This window comes from Emydura macquarii, unplaced genomic scaffold (genome assembly GCF_026122565.2).
Source record: "Emydura macquarii macquarii isolate MOO-44397 ecotype Brisbane River unplaced genomic scaffold, CSIRO-AGI_Emac_v2 contig_2140, whole genome shotgun sequence".
NCBI classification, from domain to species: Eukaryota; Metazoa; Chordata; order Testudines; family Chelidae; genus Emydura; species Emydura macquarii.
The window spans coordinates 86,711-107,141 of record NW_027132277.1 but is presented as its reverse complement, the minus strand read 5'-3'; the positions used below and the strand labels follow the sequence as shown (position 1 = coordinate 107,141).

General features: G+C 48.4%; 2 protein-coding genes across 2 annotated transcripts in view; both read left to right on the top strand.

The window, feature by feature from the left end:
• The first annotated feature begins 1,868 nt into the window (after positions 1–1,868).
• LOC137160108 (tripartite motif-containing protein 10-like) lies at positions 1,869–11,943 on the top strand. Its single transcript, XM_067558551.1, has 7 exons — positions 1,869–2,294; positions 3,772–3,867; positions 5,535–5,765; positions 7,505–7,527; positions 8,920–9,035; positions 10,151–10,225; positions 11,432–11,943. The coding sequence occupies exons 1-7, from the start codon at positions 1,869–1,871 to the stop codon at positions 11,941–11,943; spliced, it is 1,479 nt and encodes a 492-aa protein (XP_067414652.1).
• Positions 11,944–16,315: 4,372 nt separating this feature from the next.
• The window catches only part of LOC137160106 (uncharacterized), a 30,040-nt gene continuing 25,924 nt past the window's right edge, over positions 16,316–20,431 (top strand). Inside the window, 3 exon segments of the mRNA XM_067558549.1 lie at positions 16,316–16,741; positions 17,399–17,494; positions 18,469–18,699. Of these exon segments, the coding sequence (XP_067414650.1) occupies positions 16,334–16,741; positions 17,399–17,494; positions 18,469–18,699 (735 nt within the window). The 5' untranslated portion in view covers positions 16,316–16,333.

The following is a 20,431-nucleotide window of genomic DNA, read 5'->3' as shown; positions in this document are numbered from 1 at the left end:
AGCCTGTGAGAATGTGTTCACCTGTGTCAGACCATTTCATTTGTCATTAATGAGCTTACGGAAAACTGCCGTCTCACCAAACAGCCCATATTTCACTGACATCTAATGCACAGGCCACATTTGAAGTTTTTCTTTTGAGGAGGAATGGTAATTTCTGGCTATTGTTAATAGGTTTTAGGCCCAGAAGAGATGATTGTGATCATCTAATCTGAGCCGCATAACACAGACCAGAGCATTACACCCCGTGATTTCTGCATCAAGCCCATAATTTGTGGTTAAGCTAAAGAATAGATCCATCAATAGTGATTAGCCAAGATGATCAGGGACGCAAACCCATGCTCTGGGTTTCCCTAAGCCTCTGACTATCAGATGGTGGGACTGGATAACAGGGGATGGATCACTTAATAATTGCCCTGTTCTGCTCATTCCCTCTGAAGCATCTGGCCCCAACCGCTGTCGGAAGACCGAATACTGGGCTAGATGGATCATTGGTTTGATCTAGTATGGCCGTTCTTATGAGCATACATTTTAGAAAGGTAGTCCATCCTGATTTAAAAGCTTCAAAGAATGGAGACTCTGCCACGTTCCTAGGAAAGCTGTTCCAACAATTACTTTCCATCACGTTACAGATGAGTACCTTATTTCTGCTCTGAATTTGTCTCGTTTCATCTTCCAGCCGCTGGATCTTGTGATGACCTGTGGCTTTATGGCCATGTGCTAGCGGTGATCACAGCGAGTCCAGGAACATCTATTAGAGCTGGAAACTACACCCGCACCTCCAGTGTAGACGTACCCTAAGAGAACTCCTGCAGATGTTGGACTTCATCTCGCAGTGATGAACAATTCTTGTTCTCCCTTCTCTCCATGCTGGACCTCCAGCCTAGGGTCCATGGCTCACATTTCCCCTCCAGCAGTTCAAGGCCATGCAGTAATTTCCAAACCCAGTGTTATATTTGGATACTTGGAAGTTACTTGCATGCAGAGAGAAACCAGCAGACAGGAGCACAGAGAGATGTAAACGCACATAGACAAAGTTAATCCAACTGATCTAAGACCAGCCAGAACTGGGGGAGCTATCCCATAATATTCTAGCACTGTTGCTACAGCAACAAGCTAGGCAGGACACAAAATACACAACACTCCGTGTTAGTCCAAGGGGGAAGAAATGGTGGGAAAAAAGTCACGCTGTTATTTTTTCTCTCCTCTGTGCTGAATTCTGTAAAAAATATTAAAGCTAAAAGCCTCTTTCTGAATCTTACCTGCAGTCTTGAATGGGCTGGGCTGTCAACAGACATTGTAGAGTCAGGACACGTTAAAACTTACAATTGTCCTTCAGTTTAAAGGTTGTTCCCGATGCAATTACTTACTGAATTGCACGTTCCAGGTGCCGACTGGAGAAACAATTTATCAGCCCTAATTAGAATCAACAAAGTGCAAACACAATACACCCCGCCATAAGGTCGCACCACTGGACGTGACTAATGCCGGCAGGCCCAGCGGAGGGCTGGCTGCGGGGCGAGGCACAGCAAAGCTGGAGCTGGTCAACACACACCCTCTCAATCAGGACACGACGCTGGGGTTTTTTTAGTCACCCTGCCAGGCGTTCCAGGGTCCGCATCTGTATGACTGTGGTGCTCTCATTGCAGATTAAGAGACCTGGTTTGATTTAACTTGAGGTTGTTTCCCCCCCACTTCAGTATTCATTTACCTTTTCATTCCCTGTTTTCGTTCCACCTTCCTCCTCTCCCTTTCCTCCTCCTCATCCCATGTTGTTCCCACTTCCTCCATTTCTTATCTTTTACCTTGCCACTCCTCCCAGGGCAGAGAGCAGAAGGCAAAGCTCACAGGGACCAGAGATCAGAGCAACCATGGCCTCAGCGACTCCTGAACAGGAAACGCCAGAGGAACCCAAATGTCCCATCTGCCTGGAGTATTTCACAAAGCCGGTGAGTGCCGACTGCGGGCACAACTTCTGCCGGGGCTGCATCACTCGGTACTGTGAAGAATGCACAGAGGGAGGCTACGGACCTTCGCTCTGCCCCGTCTGCAGAGCTCGGATCCGGACAGGGAATCTCCGGCCCAGCTGGGACCTGGCCCATATAACAGAAAAAATCAAACAAGTGGGTTTAAAAGCAGACAAAGAGGGAGAAGAGAATCTGTGTGTCAGACACCAGGAGAAACTCAACCTGTTCTGTGAGAAGGACGGGGAAGCCGTGTGTGTGGTTTGCGAGAGATCCCCAGAGCACAGATCTCACTCGGTGCTTCTCCTTGAAGGGGCTGCCCGGAAATATAAGGTAGGACTCTGATCTGTTAATGCCTCCCCCTTATACTCACTTAGAATCCATCTTTCTGTTTTATATGTTACCTTAAAACAGTGTGTCCTGGTCGAAGTGTTTGATAAACCTCAGCTCAGTTAACAAAGGCTTGTGTATGTCTTCTCCACACTGAGGAAGGGGTGAACTAGGTAATAAACGTATCCTGGTCAGGCTTCTGAGTCAGGGCAGGACAGGGTAACTTCAGGGTGCAAAGTACGGAGCTGGCGTGAACTGGCTGGTGCTTTTCTCTGTAGGAGTGAGTGACTCTACTCATGCAATCTAGTCTAACATGCTGTTGGGCCGAGAGATAACAGCACCTGGAGGGTGTTGCAATTTATTACTAGCAAAGCATTGCGAGAGACAGCCCAGGTTGGAGAGTCAAGGGGGTCACAGCGGTACCCCATTCCCAGGTCGCACTCCGGGGGAACCCATCACAATGTGATAGTGGCACATGGGGCATCGTTCAAAGAGGACAAAGCTAAGAATGCATAGGCACGTTCTGGAAGTAGCTATTCCTGGATTTCAGAAGTTTTGAATTTTGCTGGACTTGGTGTTCTGGAAGGACACGATATACCCCTGGGCAAGCTCTGTGTTCAGGAAGTTTTTTAGCAGTGAATTTCCTAGTTTTTGAAGAGAGAGCGCAATTTTTGTTGGTAAGCCATAGAGCTCGTTTAGGCAGCTGTAATGATCATGTAAGGCCTGGTCTACACTGGCGACAGAGGTCGACGTAACGTCAATCTCCGAAAGCCTGCGTCTACACTGGCACAGCAGTTCCGTCGACTTAAACTGCGGCAAAAGTCGACGTAATAAAACCACCTCCGCAAGTGGCGTAGCGCCTAATTTGAATTTATTGGGTCGATTTTGCGTCACTGTAGACAGAGTGTAACGTAATTCGACCTTAATGGCCTCCGGGAGGTATCCCACAATGCCCCATTGTGACCATTCTGGACATTCGCGCTCTGCTGTTACATGGTCACGCAAGCCAGAAATGGCCCATCCTCTCATGCCCCGGGAAAATTTCAATTTTCATTTCCTGTGCAGCCAGCATGGAGAGAGCTTTGTAGCTGTACTCCGCATGGCTACTGCAAACGCGCTCCAGCATGGAGTCGACCAGAGGTCTTAGATCTCATTGATCTGTGGGGCGAGGAGTCCGTTCTGGCTCAGCTTAGAGCCAGCAAAAGGAATTTGGACATTTACGGGAAGATATCCCAGGGCATGCTGGAGAAGGGACACAACAGGGACGCTCAGCAGTGCCGCGTGAAGATCAAGCACCTCCGGCCAGTGGGTTTTCAGAGAATTGGCATCGCATCCTGCCACCGAGAGCAACCCGTTAGAAAGAGTTTAATCAGAGACTAAAAATTCTATCCACGCTGGATTTTTTTTTTTCTTGGTAGGAGCAGATCCCACCCCAACATATGATGCACCAAAATGACACCCAGCATTTTTCTCTACCCAGAACCAATTTCAGACCCAACTGAAGACTCTGAAGAAAGAAAGAGATGAGCTTCGGGGATTTAAAGTGACTGAAGAGAGGAAAATGGAGGAGTACCTGGTAAGTGCCCATAGTCAAAACTCAGCAGTGATGGGGGGGTGTGATTCTTTCTCTGTGGGTTTATTTCTCTGTTCTGCTGTGGGTATGGGGGGGGGGAGCATTTCTCTGTCCCACCTGTGTCATGGTTGCAGAACTAGTGACACCTCTGTCCCCTTTCTAGTGTCTCTGAGTGCACCCCGAGGTGTCAGGCCTTGCACCTTTAGCTCTCCCAGTGTGGAATTCTGCATTTTTCCCATTCTTAGACCGGGCCCTGGGCTAGTTACCCTGTGTATCCACCATTCTCCTATTGTAAGCCCGACTGTGTTCTGGCACCTGTAGTGGTATCTGGTGACCCAACAGCCTTCGTAAGACAAAAGGATTGTTTATTTTGCTGTAGGAACAATGCATATGAGAGAAGGGCTTTTAAAACAGCAAACAGTCTACTTGGGTGTCTGTATTACCTAAAGGCTTACTATCCCCTCATGTTAACCTAGGCAGATCTATCTTCTTCAGACACCCAGCAGGTGCCTGCTATGACCAAGCAGGATTGTTTGGTAATATTATTTTGGTATGAAGTCTATGTGTGCCTCAGTTTCCCCTAGGTTGCTGGCAATTGGACGTCTAACATAGTGAATGCGAGTAAAAATGAGGCAGGATCAGAAGTGAAAATAGGGAAAGAACAAGTTAAAAATTACTTAGACAAGTCAGATGTCTTAAAGTCACCAAGGCCTGATAAAATGCTTCCTAGAATACTCAAGGAGCTGACTGAGGAGATATCTGAGCATTAGCGATTATCTTTGAAAAGTCTTGGAAGATAGGAGAGATTCCTGAAGACTGGAAAAGGGCAAATACAGTGCTCATCTACAAACAGGGAAATAAGGACAACCCGGGAAATTACAGACCAGACAGCTTAACTTCTGTAGCAAATAATTAAGCAATCAATTTGCAAACATCTAGAAGATAATAAGGTAATAAGTAACAGGCAGCATGGATTTGTCAAGAACAAATCATGTCAAACCAACCTGATAGCTTTCTTTGACAGGGTAACAAGCCTTGTGGATAGGGGGAAGGTGGTAGATGTGATATATCTTGACTTTAGTAAGGTTTTTGATACTGTCTCGCATGATCGTCTCTTAAACAAACTAGGGAAATACAACCTAGATGGACCTACTATAAGGTGGGTGCATTTTTACAGAACAGCTCCATTTCCATCTCACCTTGTACTACTAGGTCTGAAAATGTGTGTGTGTCTGTCTCTCCCAGTGGGCGTGGCTCTGTCTCTGTTTAACATTGTGTGTGTGATTCAGTAACTGTTACGATTTCCTCAATTACATTTTGCTGTTGTGCTGGTTTGTGTGTGTTCCGCTGTCCCCCAGTTCTCTCTCCCCAGCTATCCATTCCCATGTGGTTTGAGTCCTGCCTCCAGCTCTTCGATTTGGGTTGTCGAGTCGGTGATCTCAGGTTATTCCAATCACGCCAGACATTGCACGCTGTTAACAGAAATTAGGCCTCCTGAAGGAATTTCAGAAAAAAATTCTTACACATTCACAAGGAATGTCTCTCACGAAATGTCATATGCTGAATGGTAGAAGTCATGCTGAAGTACCCTCCTAGGCTCTATGAAACGTCACACGCTTCTCTCCTTGTCCCTGACCTTCCCCGTCTCTGTTTTTGTCTCTTGACTAAAGGAAAAGAAAGAAGCTGAGAGACAGAAGATGGTGTCTGAACTTGAGCGGCTGCGCCAGTTTCTGGAGGAACAGGAGCAACTCCTGGTGGCCCGTCTGGGAGAACTGGACAAGGAGATCGTGAGGTGGCAGAACGAGATCGTCACCAAACTCTCCAAGGAGATTTCCCGTCTCAGCGAGCTGATCAGGGAGATGGAGGGGAAGTGCCAGCAGCCAGCGAGGGAATTCCTGCAGGTGAGACTGAGACAGAGGCATCTGCCCAGGGAAGAGATGGCTCCTGGCCCGAGACATCCCTGATCCCTGCCCAGGGAAGGGATGGCTCCTGGCCAGTCACTACAGAGGTCCAGAGTGAGACCCATTCCCTGCCCCGAGGAGGTGATGGAGTGTCACCAAGGTACAGCTCACCGCCCAGGCGTCTGCGAGACACTGACCATGTCTGCATTGCACAGACAGAATGCCTCAGAGCACGGCTCATCTCTGCCCCCAGCTAATTCCCCAGGGAATGGCAAAGTACCGATTAGTCCCTAAATCTTGTAAGCACTGACTGCTCAGGGCTGGGTTAACCGATTCACAGTAGCTCAGCCAGAGGGAACACGACTCAGAGGCAGGCTCTCACGGCATTTCAGCTGTGAGGCCCTATGGGGACTGGAGCTGGGAGGGAAGAGAAAGTTGCAAATATCCTGGGCGCAGCCGCTTAAGCAGTTATATTGCCAGGTGCAACATAGCAGTTCCTAGCTTGCCCCCTAGCTTAAAGTTAGATCTCTTAAGGTGCATGCTCAGGGAGTCCTCTCCTGTCCAGTCCTCTACGAAAGGTTGGACTCCCAGGTTTCCTGGCCAGGAATCAGTCCATTGTGTGGGTCACTGGGGCCTTCTGCATTGTCCCCCTGACGCCGCGGCAGTGCTTCCTGCACAGCTCCTGAGTGTGGGCTGCTCCCACTGCCATGGCAGCTGGCCTACGCGGGCCCCCTTCTCCGGGGGCCAGCCCCCCGACTGCGCCCTGGCACGCAGAGTGTGTCACCTGCAGAAGTCATCTCCGGGCTCCCTGTCCCTTGGGGAGTGTGAGCCAGTAGCTAGTTCTGCGTCCAGGGAGGTGCCTCCAGGGCCCCTCTGTGCTTAGCCTTCAGCTCACCGTGCAGCTACTGCTGCCTTCCTCAGAGTGAAGTTACTCCCTGGGTGGGGGGAGAAGGTTTCTGTCTCTGCCCCGCATTGGCCAGAGGAGGGAGATCCTCAGCAGGTTGATGGGTAACTTCCTGCTTAGCAGATTCAACACGAACTTTATATTATTATCATTGTTTTAATTTGCAATACAGTAGGTTGTAGAGCAGGGACCCAGGGTGCAATGTCTAGACACAGCGTAAGGCCTTGTCTGTATTCCTGGCTGCTCCGGTTTACCTTTACATTTGGGCAGTTAAACCTGGACCAGAGCAGAGTGCAAACACTGTTTTAATTTACACCCGGCGCATATCGGTTTCACTTAATTTGGCAAAGAATCAGCGGAGGCTCAATGAATACCGGCTTAGCTGAAATCGACGTGAGAGTGACGTCACACACATTTGCGCCAGTGAAGTGGGGCCCTGGCTGTAACAACTGGGCTAAACGTTATATGGGAGTCACCACTGTTTCCTCCTGTCTTCCACAGAGATAGGTGCCTCCCTGTAGCCTGGACTTCGGTGACAAACTCTGTGAAAGAGGCGGGGCTTAGGGCACGCCCCTCTTGTTAGCTTCTCCCATTGGCTGGCTGAGACACTGCAATACCTAAGCCTGTTTGTGGATCTAGGTCGTAGCTCGTTTTCCATGTGCTATTTACACACACACACACACACACACACGTCCTAATGCCGTACAACAGAATGTGACCAAATAATTGCAGGCCGATACATAGTGATCGGTTACGAAAATCTGGCCAGACCAGGAGGGCCCCCAAGGTGTGGTATGTGGGACTGAGCTTCCTTCTCTTTCTCTCTCCTCTCTAGGACATCAGAAGCATCGTGAACAGGTACGTGGCTCCTTCTCACTTTCCATTCCCACTTCTCTGTGCTGCGAAGGGACATGGACAGTACGTTAAAAAAATAAATACAAAATCAGCCCAGGACACAACACTAAAGCGGGGCAGGATGACACTTGGGGTAGGAAGCTCCCTCCACAGGCGGCGAGTTATATGGACCTGTGGTGACCGCGCTCCACCAGTGTTGAGGATGGTGGGCCGGGCTCCACCAATATTTCTGTGGTGCTGGGAGGCTGGCGATGGAGCTGCCGATGGGGCTCAGCCGTGGAGGTGCAGAGTATAGTGGATCCCAGTGTCCAGGGCGGCCCAGCTGTTCTGCCTCCCTCCCTGACACACTCAGCACCTGGCCAGGAGCCACTCGGGCACCGGTCCCGGCCCCAAGCAGTGTGGCGCCGCGGTGGCCACTCCCCCCTCCTGGCCCCGCCCCTTCCCGCAGCCCCTTTCCCACGTGACATAGGCACTCCCGGCCCCAAGAAGAGCCACGTAGTGGCCACTCCCCCTCCTAGCCCCGCCCCTTCCCCCTGCCCCTCTCCCACATGATGTGGGCCCAGTGCCCTGGCCAGGACCCATTATGGGCACCCCCAAAAATTATAGGAAACTGGCGCCCATGTCTCCCTCTGTTTAATACAAACGTAGCGTTCCTGTATTTCCTACAAAACTAAATATAGATTTTTAAAAAATAATTTGAATTCCAAGGGTGGGGAAATGCCCCAGGGCTCTGTGGGTGGAGTGTGGGCCTTTCACCTCTAGGACCCTGGTTCCGTAATGCCTAGGTCAGGAGTAAAGAAAAGTCTTTATGACCTGTTGATTATTTGGAGACTTGTGAGCAGGGGGTAGTCAGTAGGCGGCTCGTGGGCCAAATCTAGACGCTTTTGAACGGACCGCAAAATCTTTTTATTTACTTCTTCTTATCGTTATTGTTATTTTTTATTATTATTATTTTCTCTGGAGTCTGGACCTTGTCTAAACCTTAACCAAGGAATTTGGACCTTGACAAAAAATAATTGACTACCCATGCTTGTGAGGAACGAACTAGGGGGACAAGAGGTGATCTCAGTCCAGCCTTTGTGATCCAGAACTCCACGTTCACCCGGAATATTGGAACTTATTGACCATCAGAGCACGAAGGCCAACGAGTGAACAGGCTATGAGCTTCCTATCCCTAGAACTGGTCTCACTGGATCAGAGTAGAAACACTTTAATGGGATACTGGTGGGGGGAGCTTGTGCTGCCTTTGCCTGGGCTGTACCTGATCTGAGGCTGGGACGTACAAAGAAATTCATGCTCCAGTCTCCTTAGTTCAGCAACTTTCACTTGTCTGACGTTGAGAGCAAAATATGATAATCCAGTGATAATTCATTAAAAAAATCTGTTGCGGTCTAGATGCAAGAAAGGGAAGTTCCAGCAGCCGGCGAGGATCTCTCCTGTGCTGGGAAAGAGACTCAGCATTTACTCTCAACAAACTCTTGTTCTAAAGGCGACTATGAGGACATTCAAAGGTACTGAGAACAGATCTAGAAGGGGAAACCGAAGCGTGTCTGTGACTCTGAGCTATGAGGGGCTCTGGCCGATTATTTCACGGTTAGATGCTGATGTAAAACAGAAATAAATGAAAGGGAAGCATTACATTACAATTCCCAAAGCAGGGGAAGGGCCTGGGGGATTTTCCAAGGCAAAATAAATTATTATTCCAAGTCACTAATCCATGTGAAGGTGATTCATTTTTCTGCTAACGGGTTTCTCCTAAGCCATGAGAAATATGGGATTCAGGTGAAGGGAGCAGGGTCACATCCTCCTGTCCTACAGATTCAGTCGTGGCTTAATCCTGCTTATAAATGGAGACTGGAGCCCAATAAACAACTGTTTAATAACAGAGAGAAACTAAACAAATCCAGCCAATAAAGCAAGGGGCTGGGAGTCAGGAGAGCTGAGGTCTGTTCCTGTTCTATCACTGTGTGACCTTCACCCCAAATCAATTAACCCTGCCTCAGTTTCCCCCACCATCAAAATGGGAGGAATCATAACTGCAGACCTCACAGGAGGTTTGATGCTTAACCTGTGGCTGTATTAAAACAATCCCAGATCCAACGATGCAACAAGCTCTGATGGACCTGATTCTCAAATGTACTTAGCCTTCTCATTTCCACTGAAATCGGTGGAAGCTACCTCCACACAGTTAGAGCTGTGGGAGCTCAGAGCTTTGGAAAATCAGATCCTGTACACGCAGAGGGCTCATGTGAAATCCTTGGATGAAACAAGTGATGTAGGTCTTGGTTCTTATTTATGTTAAGGGCGTCTTTACACCTTTACCTCCCTGGCAGTGTAAAGGGGCTTTAAAGCTGGTATAAACCCTCTCTATCCTGCCAGAGAGGTGCAAATGAGAATCAGTGCCCTCATGGGTAGTGTGCTGAGAATTTCTATGATTCCCTTTTATTATACTTTGCTCTTGCTAGACATTCTCCCAGAGTCTCTTCATTTCTCTGGCTGGTTCCGTCTCTCTATCAGTTGGCCTTGGTTTGCATTTCAAAAGCAAAGCACAGAAACTCTAAACAACAACAGGAATTTTGCCACAGACACGGCAGCACAAAAAATCTCTTCTCTTTCCTCTCTCTAGACACGCTGTCATCTGAACTGAAGAGAGAGCGGGGAACGTCTCTGGCAATGAGTGTGAAAAAATCCTACAGAAAGGGTGAGTTTTCCTAACAATTTCCCCTCTCCCCACCACACACCCTCAAATGAAGAGAAAATTGGACTCTCGATTAATATGCAGAAGACCTTTCTGGGATCAGAACTGCAGAGACCAAATCTAGGCACCACATGCAAGTGAAAAGGGACTGCTGTGACAAACTGAGTGACTGCCTCTCCCTGCAAGGGGGCAGGGGGATCCGGTGCTGGGCACACACAGTCTGTGACTGAGCAGGGGGCAGCTGTATCCCAGACAGACTGACTGATGGAGGAGGGGACAGCTGGACAGACTGACTCTTGCTGGGACACACACCCACAAGTGAGTTATAGTCAGATTCCACAAGGAGGTAGAATCTTCTGTAATAAGTTTCCCCCCTTTACGGTCAATACTGAACAGGATCAGAGGAGCTCGTTAGCCCTGATCTACAGTACAGAGTCAGATCGATGCAAGGCAGCTTACATCGACCTACCTCTGTACGCGTCTACACTAAAATGTCACTCCCGCCGATGTGACTCGCCCACTACACCGACTTAATAACCCGACCTCCAGGAGAGGTGTAGCACTTTGGTCGATGTAGTGAGGGTGACGCGGCATCAGTGTGGACACTGCGTTGCTTACATTGACTGCTGCTTTTCAAAAACCGACCCACAACACCGCCCCCCACTGGCAGGTCCTGGTGAGGCCACGCACCGCTGCCCCTGGGAGCGTAGGATGGACATGCAAAAGCCGTGTAATTACTGCAATTACTGCCCGGCGAGGTGACTCAGGTCAACTTAATTCTGCTGTGTAGACTTGCCCTGAGTCTCCTGTCTGCCAGTGTGAGGCCGTGCCCCTTCACACCCATGTTCTCAGGGAATATCTACGTGTTTGCTCTGAAATGGTGACCCCCCCGCCCAGTCAGAAAAGAAGCAATACCGAGTGTGAAATTCTGGTTGACCAAAAGAGGTGTCATCATCTGCATGACAAAAGGAAGGCCTTGGACACCAGGCAGACCGTTGTGTAACACTGGAAGACAAAAAGACTTAGTTGTTTGAGCCCACAAACACCCACATCCCGTCAGCTTGAACTATCAGGCCAGGACAGAGAGGCAGAAAATCTGGGAACGTCCCAGCCAGAAAACAGGGCTGCTGGGAAGCATGAGAATGGTCCCAGCTACTCCTGGGGCTCAGCTCTGCCTCTGACGCACTGATTCTCCTTCCCTGTCCCCAGTGAACGTGACTCTGGATCCAGACACGGCTTATCCCCGACTCGTCCTGTCTGAGGATCGGAAAAGCGTGCAATGTGGAGACGCCCGGCAGGACCTGCCTGACAATCCTGAGAGATTTGATCCCATTCCCTGTGTGCTAGGCTATGAAGGGTTCACCTCAGGGAGACATTGCTGGGAAGTGGAGGTGGGAGACGGGGAACGCTGGGCCGTGGGGATGGCCAGAGAGTCTGTGAGGAGGAAGGGAGTGATCGACTTTAACCCTGAGGGGGGGATCTGGGCCGTGGAGCGGTGTGTGGATCAGTACCGGGCTCTCAGCTCCCCTGAGACCTCTCTCTCCTTGATCCGGAGCCCCAAGAAGATCCGGGTTTCTCTGGACTATGAGGGGGGGCAGGTGGTATTTTCCTATGCAGATAACGGGGCCTCGATCTTCACTTTCTCACCGGTCTCTTTTGCCGGAGACAGAATCTGCCCTTGGCTCTGGGTCTGGAAATCCCAGCTCCGACTGTGTCCCTGAGATCTCATCAACAAATGAATTCTGTACGACCTGCCGTCCCAGCTTTGATGACACCAGAGGCTACCGTGGGCTTCTGACTCATCAGGCTAGGAAGAAGAGTGTGACGAGGCTAGACCAGAAAATATTGACCAACCTGTTCATCACTGTTCTCTGTGTCCCTGGAGGACTCTATCATCCAGCTGGGGCGGAAACTGAGCTGGGGAGACCAGGTGGAGGGGAGGAGAAGGTGAGGACAGGAGAGATTCCCTTTTGTGTTGCGGGGGAATTAATAATCTCCACAGTGTAGGAGGGCTGTATAGAAATTTCCAAGGTATTTTTTATCCAGTGGCAGTTACATTGTTTTTAATCATATAATTCTTGCTATTTATGGGGAGGGGGTTGTCTGTTTTTTTTTTTTTTTTTTTTTAAGGAGATGGATTCTATAAATCCTCCTTTTCTTCTGGGTCTGGGGTGCAAGATCCCAGCTCAGATGTGACCCTGAGACACAGGGGGTGGTGGTGGGGGAAATCTCTCTCCAAGGCTCAGATAAAGGATTCTCTGGGCTCTGACGTCCCTGTGTCTCTGGTGGAAAAAGTGTGGCTCTGACCTGCCAACAACAGAGAGAAGTAACCAGTCAGGCTAGAGACAAGCTGGCCATTTACCAGCATGTGTGTAAAAAATACACTATGAGTCTGGAGGACTGTTGCTAACCAAAAATCAGAGAACTGGGGAAGGAGATGGGTCCTGGACAGCAGAACCTGGGAAAAGATGGAGAGTATTAATCACCTCCATGGTTGAAGAATTATACTGATTTTACAGGGTTTTGTTTTGTTTTTAAAACAATTCCCAGCTGCCCAAATAAGGTGGCTTCTTCAGCCGCTGGTGACCCAGTATCATAGGGTGACTCTGGCCCTTTAATAGAGAGCTGAGCCCATGCACCTGTGCCTTATGAAATCACTGCCATGTGGCCAATTAATGGAGCTTAAAAGAGGGCAGCTGGGTCTGGGAGAAAGCTGTGAAACAAGGGACTGAGACCCATCCAGGTACTGGATGCACACCAGAGGGACCATACAAGCCTGCAAACGCCACAATTCTTCTAAAAACCTGATACATATGGACTTTCAAATCAATTGTATGTAGCTGATTGCTTTAATCATTTAACATTTCTCTTAATTTGTTTGGTTTTTTTCTTTATATAATAAACCTTTAGTTTTAGTTACTAAAGCATTGGCTGGCAGTGTGGTATTTTGGGTAAGATCCAAACTTGCACTGATCTGGTGCTGTGGCTGACCCTTTGGGGTCAGGAGAAACCTTTTTAGTAAAGAGCATAGAGTTTAAATAACTGGTCTCTTTACTGGACCTAGTGGCTGATTGGGAGCCAGAGACTGAAATGCAGTAAAGGGAGCTGTGTATATTTGTATTTTGGGCTTCTTGATAACCAGTGTGGGGAATCAGAAGGACTGCTTGTGGCTGGTTGGGAAGTCTGACTTCAGTGTCATGCACCAGCGTTGGGAGAATCTGCTCTCCTTTTGCAGCCTGCCCTGCCCTTGGCATTATCAAGTGGCTACCTAGGCACGGAAGGGTCAGCCCATTGTCCTTATAAACAGCGCCCATCACAAACTGCACCAGGCTTCCCAAGACAGCAAGGGGTGGAGACACTGATTGGTTCAGTGGATGTACCTCTCCATTCAGGGGTAGAGCAGCTGGTGGAACTGGCTGCATCTGAAGCAGTTTCTCCAGCCAGCGCTGCCTTCCCCCTGCAGCTGACTTCCCATTCCTGGCTGCTGTTTAAACACCACACACGCTTGCTAGTCTGGCACCGAATCTCCTAGGCTCTCCCTGCATGCTGCGCTGATTTCCCAGCCTCAGAGATCAGAGTCTCAATGCCTCCCTGGTGGAAAAGAAACAAAATCCGCTGGTACCTCCGAGTATCTCCCGAATAGCTCCCCACTGCTGCGCAATAGAGACCCGGTGCAGCGTGGGACGCTGTCTGGGATAAGGAGCTCTGCACTGGATTGGACATTTGCAAGACACAGCCCTTAGCATTAAGGCTTCAAGTCAGAATCCTGCGCCTCATGCAGACTGAAGCCGATCACCCAGCTTCTGCATTTAAAATATACCCTGGCAGTAACCCCGTAAGGGAATCAAGTGTCTGCTCTAGTCTGCACAAGGCATTGCTGCAGCCCATCTTCCATCCTGGGGCTGCCCCAAACTTGCCCTGGCCTTCAGCAGGAGGGCAGATCACTACCTAGAACAGCTGGGGGAGAGAGCCTCACAGTGCTGAGAAATCAGACTTGCTGCAATGAACAAAAGCCCTGCCCCACCTGGGGTTGTGTTCATTTGGGAATCAACCAATAGAATTTAAGTCAGTTCTTCACCTTTTTTGTGGGTGCAAACAGTGACATCCTCCCTAAATTCTCTAACTCTGCTTTTTTTTTAGATGAGCTCTCTTCTTCCCAGCAGAGTTTCTCATCATGAAGCCTATAGGACTAGCTTGCTTGCTTGCACATATATACCTTTCCTTATAGAGTTAAGTATTGTTTTATTATACTAGAGTCATAGATTCATATTCATGTATTATATCTGTAATGCAAGGTACCTTACAGGCCACAACCTATATGAAAGCTAAGGCAGTTAGCATACATATATTTGGGATCTTTGGCCCAGATAAGTAATGCTGAGTTAAAGGATAAGACACATATGGTTATAACCTTTACCCTAGATAAATCAGAAGACATCAATGAGTAAAATCGCTACATGCACATATGTAACGGGCCAGGCATGTCTAGTAAAAGTTAATATTCAAAAAAATTGGACAAGTGTAGTGGTTTTGGGGTTTTTTTTTGCAGGTGAATGTACTTTGGTTGACTATTGAATAAAAGGTAACCAAATATCTGACCTCTGTCTATTTTGCTGGGTAAGTAATTGATGTATTGTTTTTTCTATAACCACAACCTCCCACTTTTTTTTTTTTTTTGAACCATTCCTCTATGATGGGGCTATTTTTCTTTCACCAATGAGAGGTGACCAGTAGCTGAGCCAGCTGGTAGCAGATGAGAGATTAATTCTTCATTTCCTTTTGTGTGCCCATTTCCACTAGGAGGATTACGAAAGGATGATTTGGTAATAGTTGGTTTATGGATTGCATGCCAATACGCTCTAATGATTGGACATGTCCATCATATATGGATAAAACTCTTCTTTCAGGCCAATTTTCTCCAAAATTTATCCACATTTAATTTCTGTTTCAACCTGACTGATGTGAGAGACCATTGAAACAGCATCTTCAAGAAATTTTCTTTTATTGTGCTACCGATTTGAGGTTGCTGGTCCTTCTTTCCAGCTCAAACCCCATTCCTTTGGTGTAATTTGTCTATCCACATCCTTTTCCCAGTGTGTCATAAATGGACACTTTTTTGTTAGGAAAGCTGGCTGTAAAGATTGATATAAATTAGTTATAGTTTTGTTTGTTTCCTAATTGACCAGATGCTGTTGCTTCTATTAAATTTAGCTTTCTGTGTAAAACGTGTTTTTATAGAAAGTTGAGAAACATAATGCCTGGCTTGACAGCACTGGTAAAAGGGGAGAGAGGGCCCTTGAAACTTAGCTTTGATCTCTAAATAAGAGAAAAGTTACGGAATATCTGGCCAATCTTTGAAGTTCTCTGGTTCACGATTTGGGTTAAGATCTGGATTATTTCCAGAAGATGTTACTGGCAAAGGAAAACCCTTATCTTATTCCTGAGTCTATCCCAAACCCGTTGAGTAGGCTTTGCTAAAGGATCATTCTCAATCTTTCCAGACTACTGGACCCCTTTCAGGAATCTGATTGCATGCACCCAAGTTTCACCTCACTTAAAAAACACCTGCTTACAAAATCAGACCTAAAAAGACAAAAACGTCACAGGACACGATTACTGAAAAATGGCTTCCAGTCCCATTTTTAACCATATAATTATCAAATGAATCAATTGGATGATAAATATTGTACTCACATGTCAGTGTGTAGTCTATAGAGCGATACAAACAATTCATTGTCTGTATGACTTTTTAGTTTGCACTGACTTCGTTAGTGCTTTGAATGTGGCCTGTTGTAAAACAAGGCAAATATCTAGATGAGTTGATGTACCTCTTAGAAGGCCTCTGTGTACCCCAGGTTGAGAACCACTGTTCTAAAGTACCAGAGAGAGGTGTTCTGATAACTGGGATTTAACTCAGTTATCCACCAGCACAAACAATTCATATAGCTCCCAGCACAGCAAGGGTCACATTTCTCACCAGAGCAAAGCTCCCAGGGGCTGGGCTCTCAGCTGTAGCTCAGCCAATGAGACAGCTCCAGGAAATGCAACCAATTTGTCCACACTACAGCCAGGCAAACCAGAGAAGTGAAACTAACCTGGTCCCAGGAAGCCATGGCCGCTGTGGAAAAACTCCACGATGAAGCCTCTTGTTCCATCTGCCTGGAGTATTTCAAAGCCCCGGTGTCCATACACTGCGGGCACAATTTCTGCCGAGCCTGCATCAGTCAGTGCTGGGGGGACTCGGTTACAAACTTCTCTTGCCCCCAGTGCAGGGAGACCGTCCAGCAGAGAAACTTCAGGCCTAACAGGGAGCTGGCGAACATGGTGGAGCTGGTGAAACAATTGAAGTTACAAGCAGTGAAAGAGCCAGGTGGGGAGAAGATGTGTGAAAAACACAGGGAGCCCCTGAAACTCTTCTGCGAGGATGATCAAAGCCCCATCTGCGTGGTGTGTGACAGATCCAAGGCTCACCGAAATCACGCTGTGATTCCCATCGAGGAGGCTGCCCACGAGTACAAGGTAGGAACACACCATCAACTACCCGAAAGTTGATATCTGAGCATTTATTTAAATTTTATTTGAAAACCCCAGAGGGCAGGAATTAGATCAGTGATTCCAAGGTCACATTTTACCTGTATCCTTTACTTGAAAGGATTTCTTTTTGGGGGAGAGGAATCTGTGAATTAGACCGAAGTGTTACAGCCCTTACATTGCTGTCTTTGTAACCAGGTTCTGTAGGAGCAGAACATACTGTGAATCAAGGGGACGAGAGGAATGTATTCTTCCTTTGTCTGTGCCAGTCATTTCAGTCTCCAAAGAGTAATAACCCAGTTTTTCCTTCCAAGACATCCTGGCCCATCATAAACCGGCACAGCAGACTATTCAGAGCCTCTGTGTTTCATGGATTTTCCAGACCAGGGTTATAATGTTGCTAACCAATACAATAATCCAGTGAATTGTGAGATGCAAACCTGGTTACGTTCAATGGGTCTGGGCAGTGGGTTTTCTTACAAACAGCGCCAGCAACTCCTGTAGGGCTGAATACACTGGAAAGAATTTACACAAAGTCTGTGGATCAGAGTCCAGGTTTTATTTGTTTGTTCAAATTGTTTTTTGTGAAGACGCCCAGAGCTCCCTTCCGAGGAAATAGATCACATGTCATGTTTCTTTCCTCAGGAACAAATCCAGACGCAACTGCAGATTCTGAAGGAAGAGAGAGAAAACCTCTTCAGATTCAGACAGTCTGAGGAGGGGAGAAGCCAGGAATACCAGGTAGGTGCCTGTTGTTAAGCTATAGGTAGGTGGTGGAGATTGGGTGCATAACAGGACTTCTGCTCCCTCCTGACTAGGGATGTCTCTGAAGGCTTCCCCCCCCTTTTTCCCTCTCGTCAGAGTCCTTTAAGAACTCATAGAAGCTTTCACTGGTTACTAATACCCCTGCCAGGTTTAATTTCATGCCAGAACAAGTTTACAAAGGCTAATAGCAGCCTTTAATTACCTGAAAGAGGGTTCCAGGGAGGATAGGGCTAGGCTGTTCTCCGTGGCAGCAGATGACAGAACAAGGAGCAATGGTCTCAAGTTGCAGTGAGGGAGATCTAGGTTGGGTATTAGGAAAAGCTTTTTCACTCAGAGGGTGATAAAGCATGGGAATGGGTAGAATCTCCATCCTTAGAGGTATTTAAGGCCCGGCTTGACAAAGCCCTGGGCTGGATGATTGAGTTGGGGTTGGTCCTGCTTTGAGTAGGGGGTGGGACTAGATGACCTCCTGAGGTCCCTTCCCACCCTAATCTTCTATGATTCTGATACAACAACCCAGAGTCCCACACTAAAGTCCATTCCAGCAACACAATGAAAAAGTCCATACTTCTCTCTAGAGAGAGAGAGACAAGGTGGGGTGAGGTCATATCTTTTATGGGCCCAGCTTCTGTTTGTGGAATGTACACACTTTTGAGAAGCTGGTCCCATAAAAGATATGACCTCACCTACCGTGCCTCTGTAATATCCTGGGCCCACGCAACATTAAGAGACAGTCCGACCAAAGTGGGAAGCTTTGGGGGAAGACACTGATTTAGTGGCATGGGGGGAGTTTCCGTCAAAAGGAGGTGTTGACATTTCACATGTGGCAATGAATTCTCCTGAATGTGCACACACAGGTCAATGGAAATAAGCCAATTTACATCTGGTGTAAGGTATCCTATGACATGTCCCCTGCCCTGCCTTTTCCTATTTGTGTCTGTCCGTTACAGGAGAGGACAGGTGCTGAGAGACGGAAAATTATGTCTGAAATTCTGCAATGGCGCCAGTTTCTAGAGGAACAAGAGCGACTCCTGTTGGTCCAGTTGGGTGGGCTGGACAAGGAGATTGTGAAGAGGCAGAACGAAAATGTCACCAAACTGTCTGAAGAGATTTCCCGTCTTGATGAGCTGATCAGTGAGATGGAGGGGAAGTGCCAGCAGCCTGCGAATGAATTCCTGCAGGTGGGATCTCTGATTTTTGCCAGGCATTTGGGGGAAGGGGTAGAGAATGAGACTTACGAGTCATGGAATGCAAGATTCAAACCTCAGCATAAGAACTCATTGTATGTATTGAAACAAATTCTCTATGTTGCTATAATGAATATTCCTCTTCTTGTGAGTAGGGAACTGACCCTTAATCTCAGTGGGTCTATGTCAATATTGAAAGCAGGTGTCTGAGTGCAGTACTTGTAGACATAACAAGCCAGCTTTGATCTAGCTAACTCCAATAACAATCACCGTGAAGCCCCGGCAGTGCAAATCAGTGGCAGATTAATGCTTGGCCCATGGGGACCGTGCCCAGGGGCCCTAGTCAATTTGGGGGCCCCTGGAAAAATGGGCACCCCTGAAGAAGCTGCAGGGCAGAATCCCTGAACCCAGATGCCCCCCGCGCCCCTGCAGAAGCTGTGGGGTGGAAGCCCTGAGTCCAGGCCCCGGCTGAAGCCTAGTTCCCCACCTTCTGCAGCTGAAGACCAGCTGGAGAATGGTAATTCATTTCCTGCTGCCAGGCCTGAGTGATTGCTTCCCCGCCCTGCTCCTTCTGGGTGTAGCGATAAGCCAGTTGCACTGCAGCCGCCTGGCTTCTCGGAGCCCTGGGTCTACACCGCTATTTCCAGCCCCACAGCCCACGCCCAGCAAGCCTCTAGTCAATTGACCCGGGTGCCATATGTGTGGGGAAGGGGGTCAGGTTGCACACAGGGCATGCCTCTCCCAGTGTATGCAGAGAAGCCATCATGTCAATGGGAGGACAGAGAGATAGACAGCAAATCCTCTCTCCTAATACTATCCAGCTGCCAGGGAAAAGCAGGGACAGAGGAAGCTAATTTGCAGCAAGGTGTCTAATTCGGATCCCACCTGGCCAGAACGATTCCACCTGCCCTGGGTGGGAGGCCAAGATGCCCAAGAGCTGCCCCTGGCCTATGTACCTGCCCCCCAGGGTGTGCTGCCCAGGGCAGATGGAGGGTCCAGGGCTCCCCACAACGGCTTGGGCTTCCTGGGCGACTCTCACTATGGCCTGACTCTGGCTGACCAGCTTCCAGCCTGAGCAGGGGGCAGGGCCTCAAGGGAAAAAGTGGAGCAGGGGGTGGGGCCCCGTTGCGAGGGATGTCGGGGGGAGGGGGTCCAAATGTCCTTTGTGCCCAGGGCCCCATAAACCTTAATCCACCTCTGGCAGGAGCTTGCTGCTCAGGTACATACCCAGGGTCCCGGCTGGGATGTAAAACACTGTTTTATGGAGCTAGCTTGATCGAAGCGAGCGCAAGTGTGTCTCCATCTGCTGCAGTCACGCCTCGGATCGCAGCTCAGCCATACCTCAACTGATCGCCACTGCATCTGTGGCCAAGAGCCGCATGGAGATTTCCCGCGTCTCTGTCAAGTGCTTTTCCACAAAGCCAAACGTCTTCTCCTACAGCCATTATTGCCCTCTGTTGTCTGGGGAAAGAACCCAGGAGAAGAGCTTGGGAGGCAGATAGACTAACCACTAGAACACCAGCTCAGCAGCAGTGGGATGGTGTGTAGCCAAATCCCCAGTCCCGTGCGGCTACTTCATTCAAACACAGATCTGGCCATGATATTAATAATGATTAATTGCTATTCCGCCTATTTGTACTATTACAGTAAAGTGATTTTGACAGGGAAGTACAGTTAACTAAGCAGTTCGGTGCAGAGGATATCCCTCAGGTTACACTGTTAAATA

Coding starts and splice junctions, on each gene's coding strand:
- LOC137160108 (XM_067558551.1), top strand. CDS start 1,869: ATGGCCTCAGCGACTCCTGAACAGGAAACGCCAGAGGAACCCAAATGT. Junction 2,295..3,771: donor GGGCTGCCCGGAAATATAAG/GTAGGACTCTGA, acceptor TTCTCTACCCAG/AACCAATTTCAGACCCAACT. Junction 3,868..5,534: donor GGAAAATGGAGGAGTACCTG/GTAAGTGCCCAT, acceptor TCTTGACTAAAG/GAAAAGAAAGAAGCTGAGAG.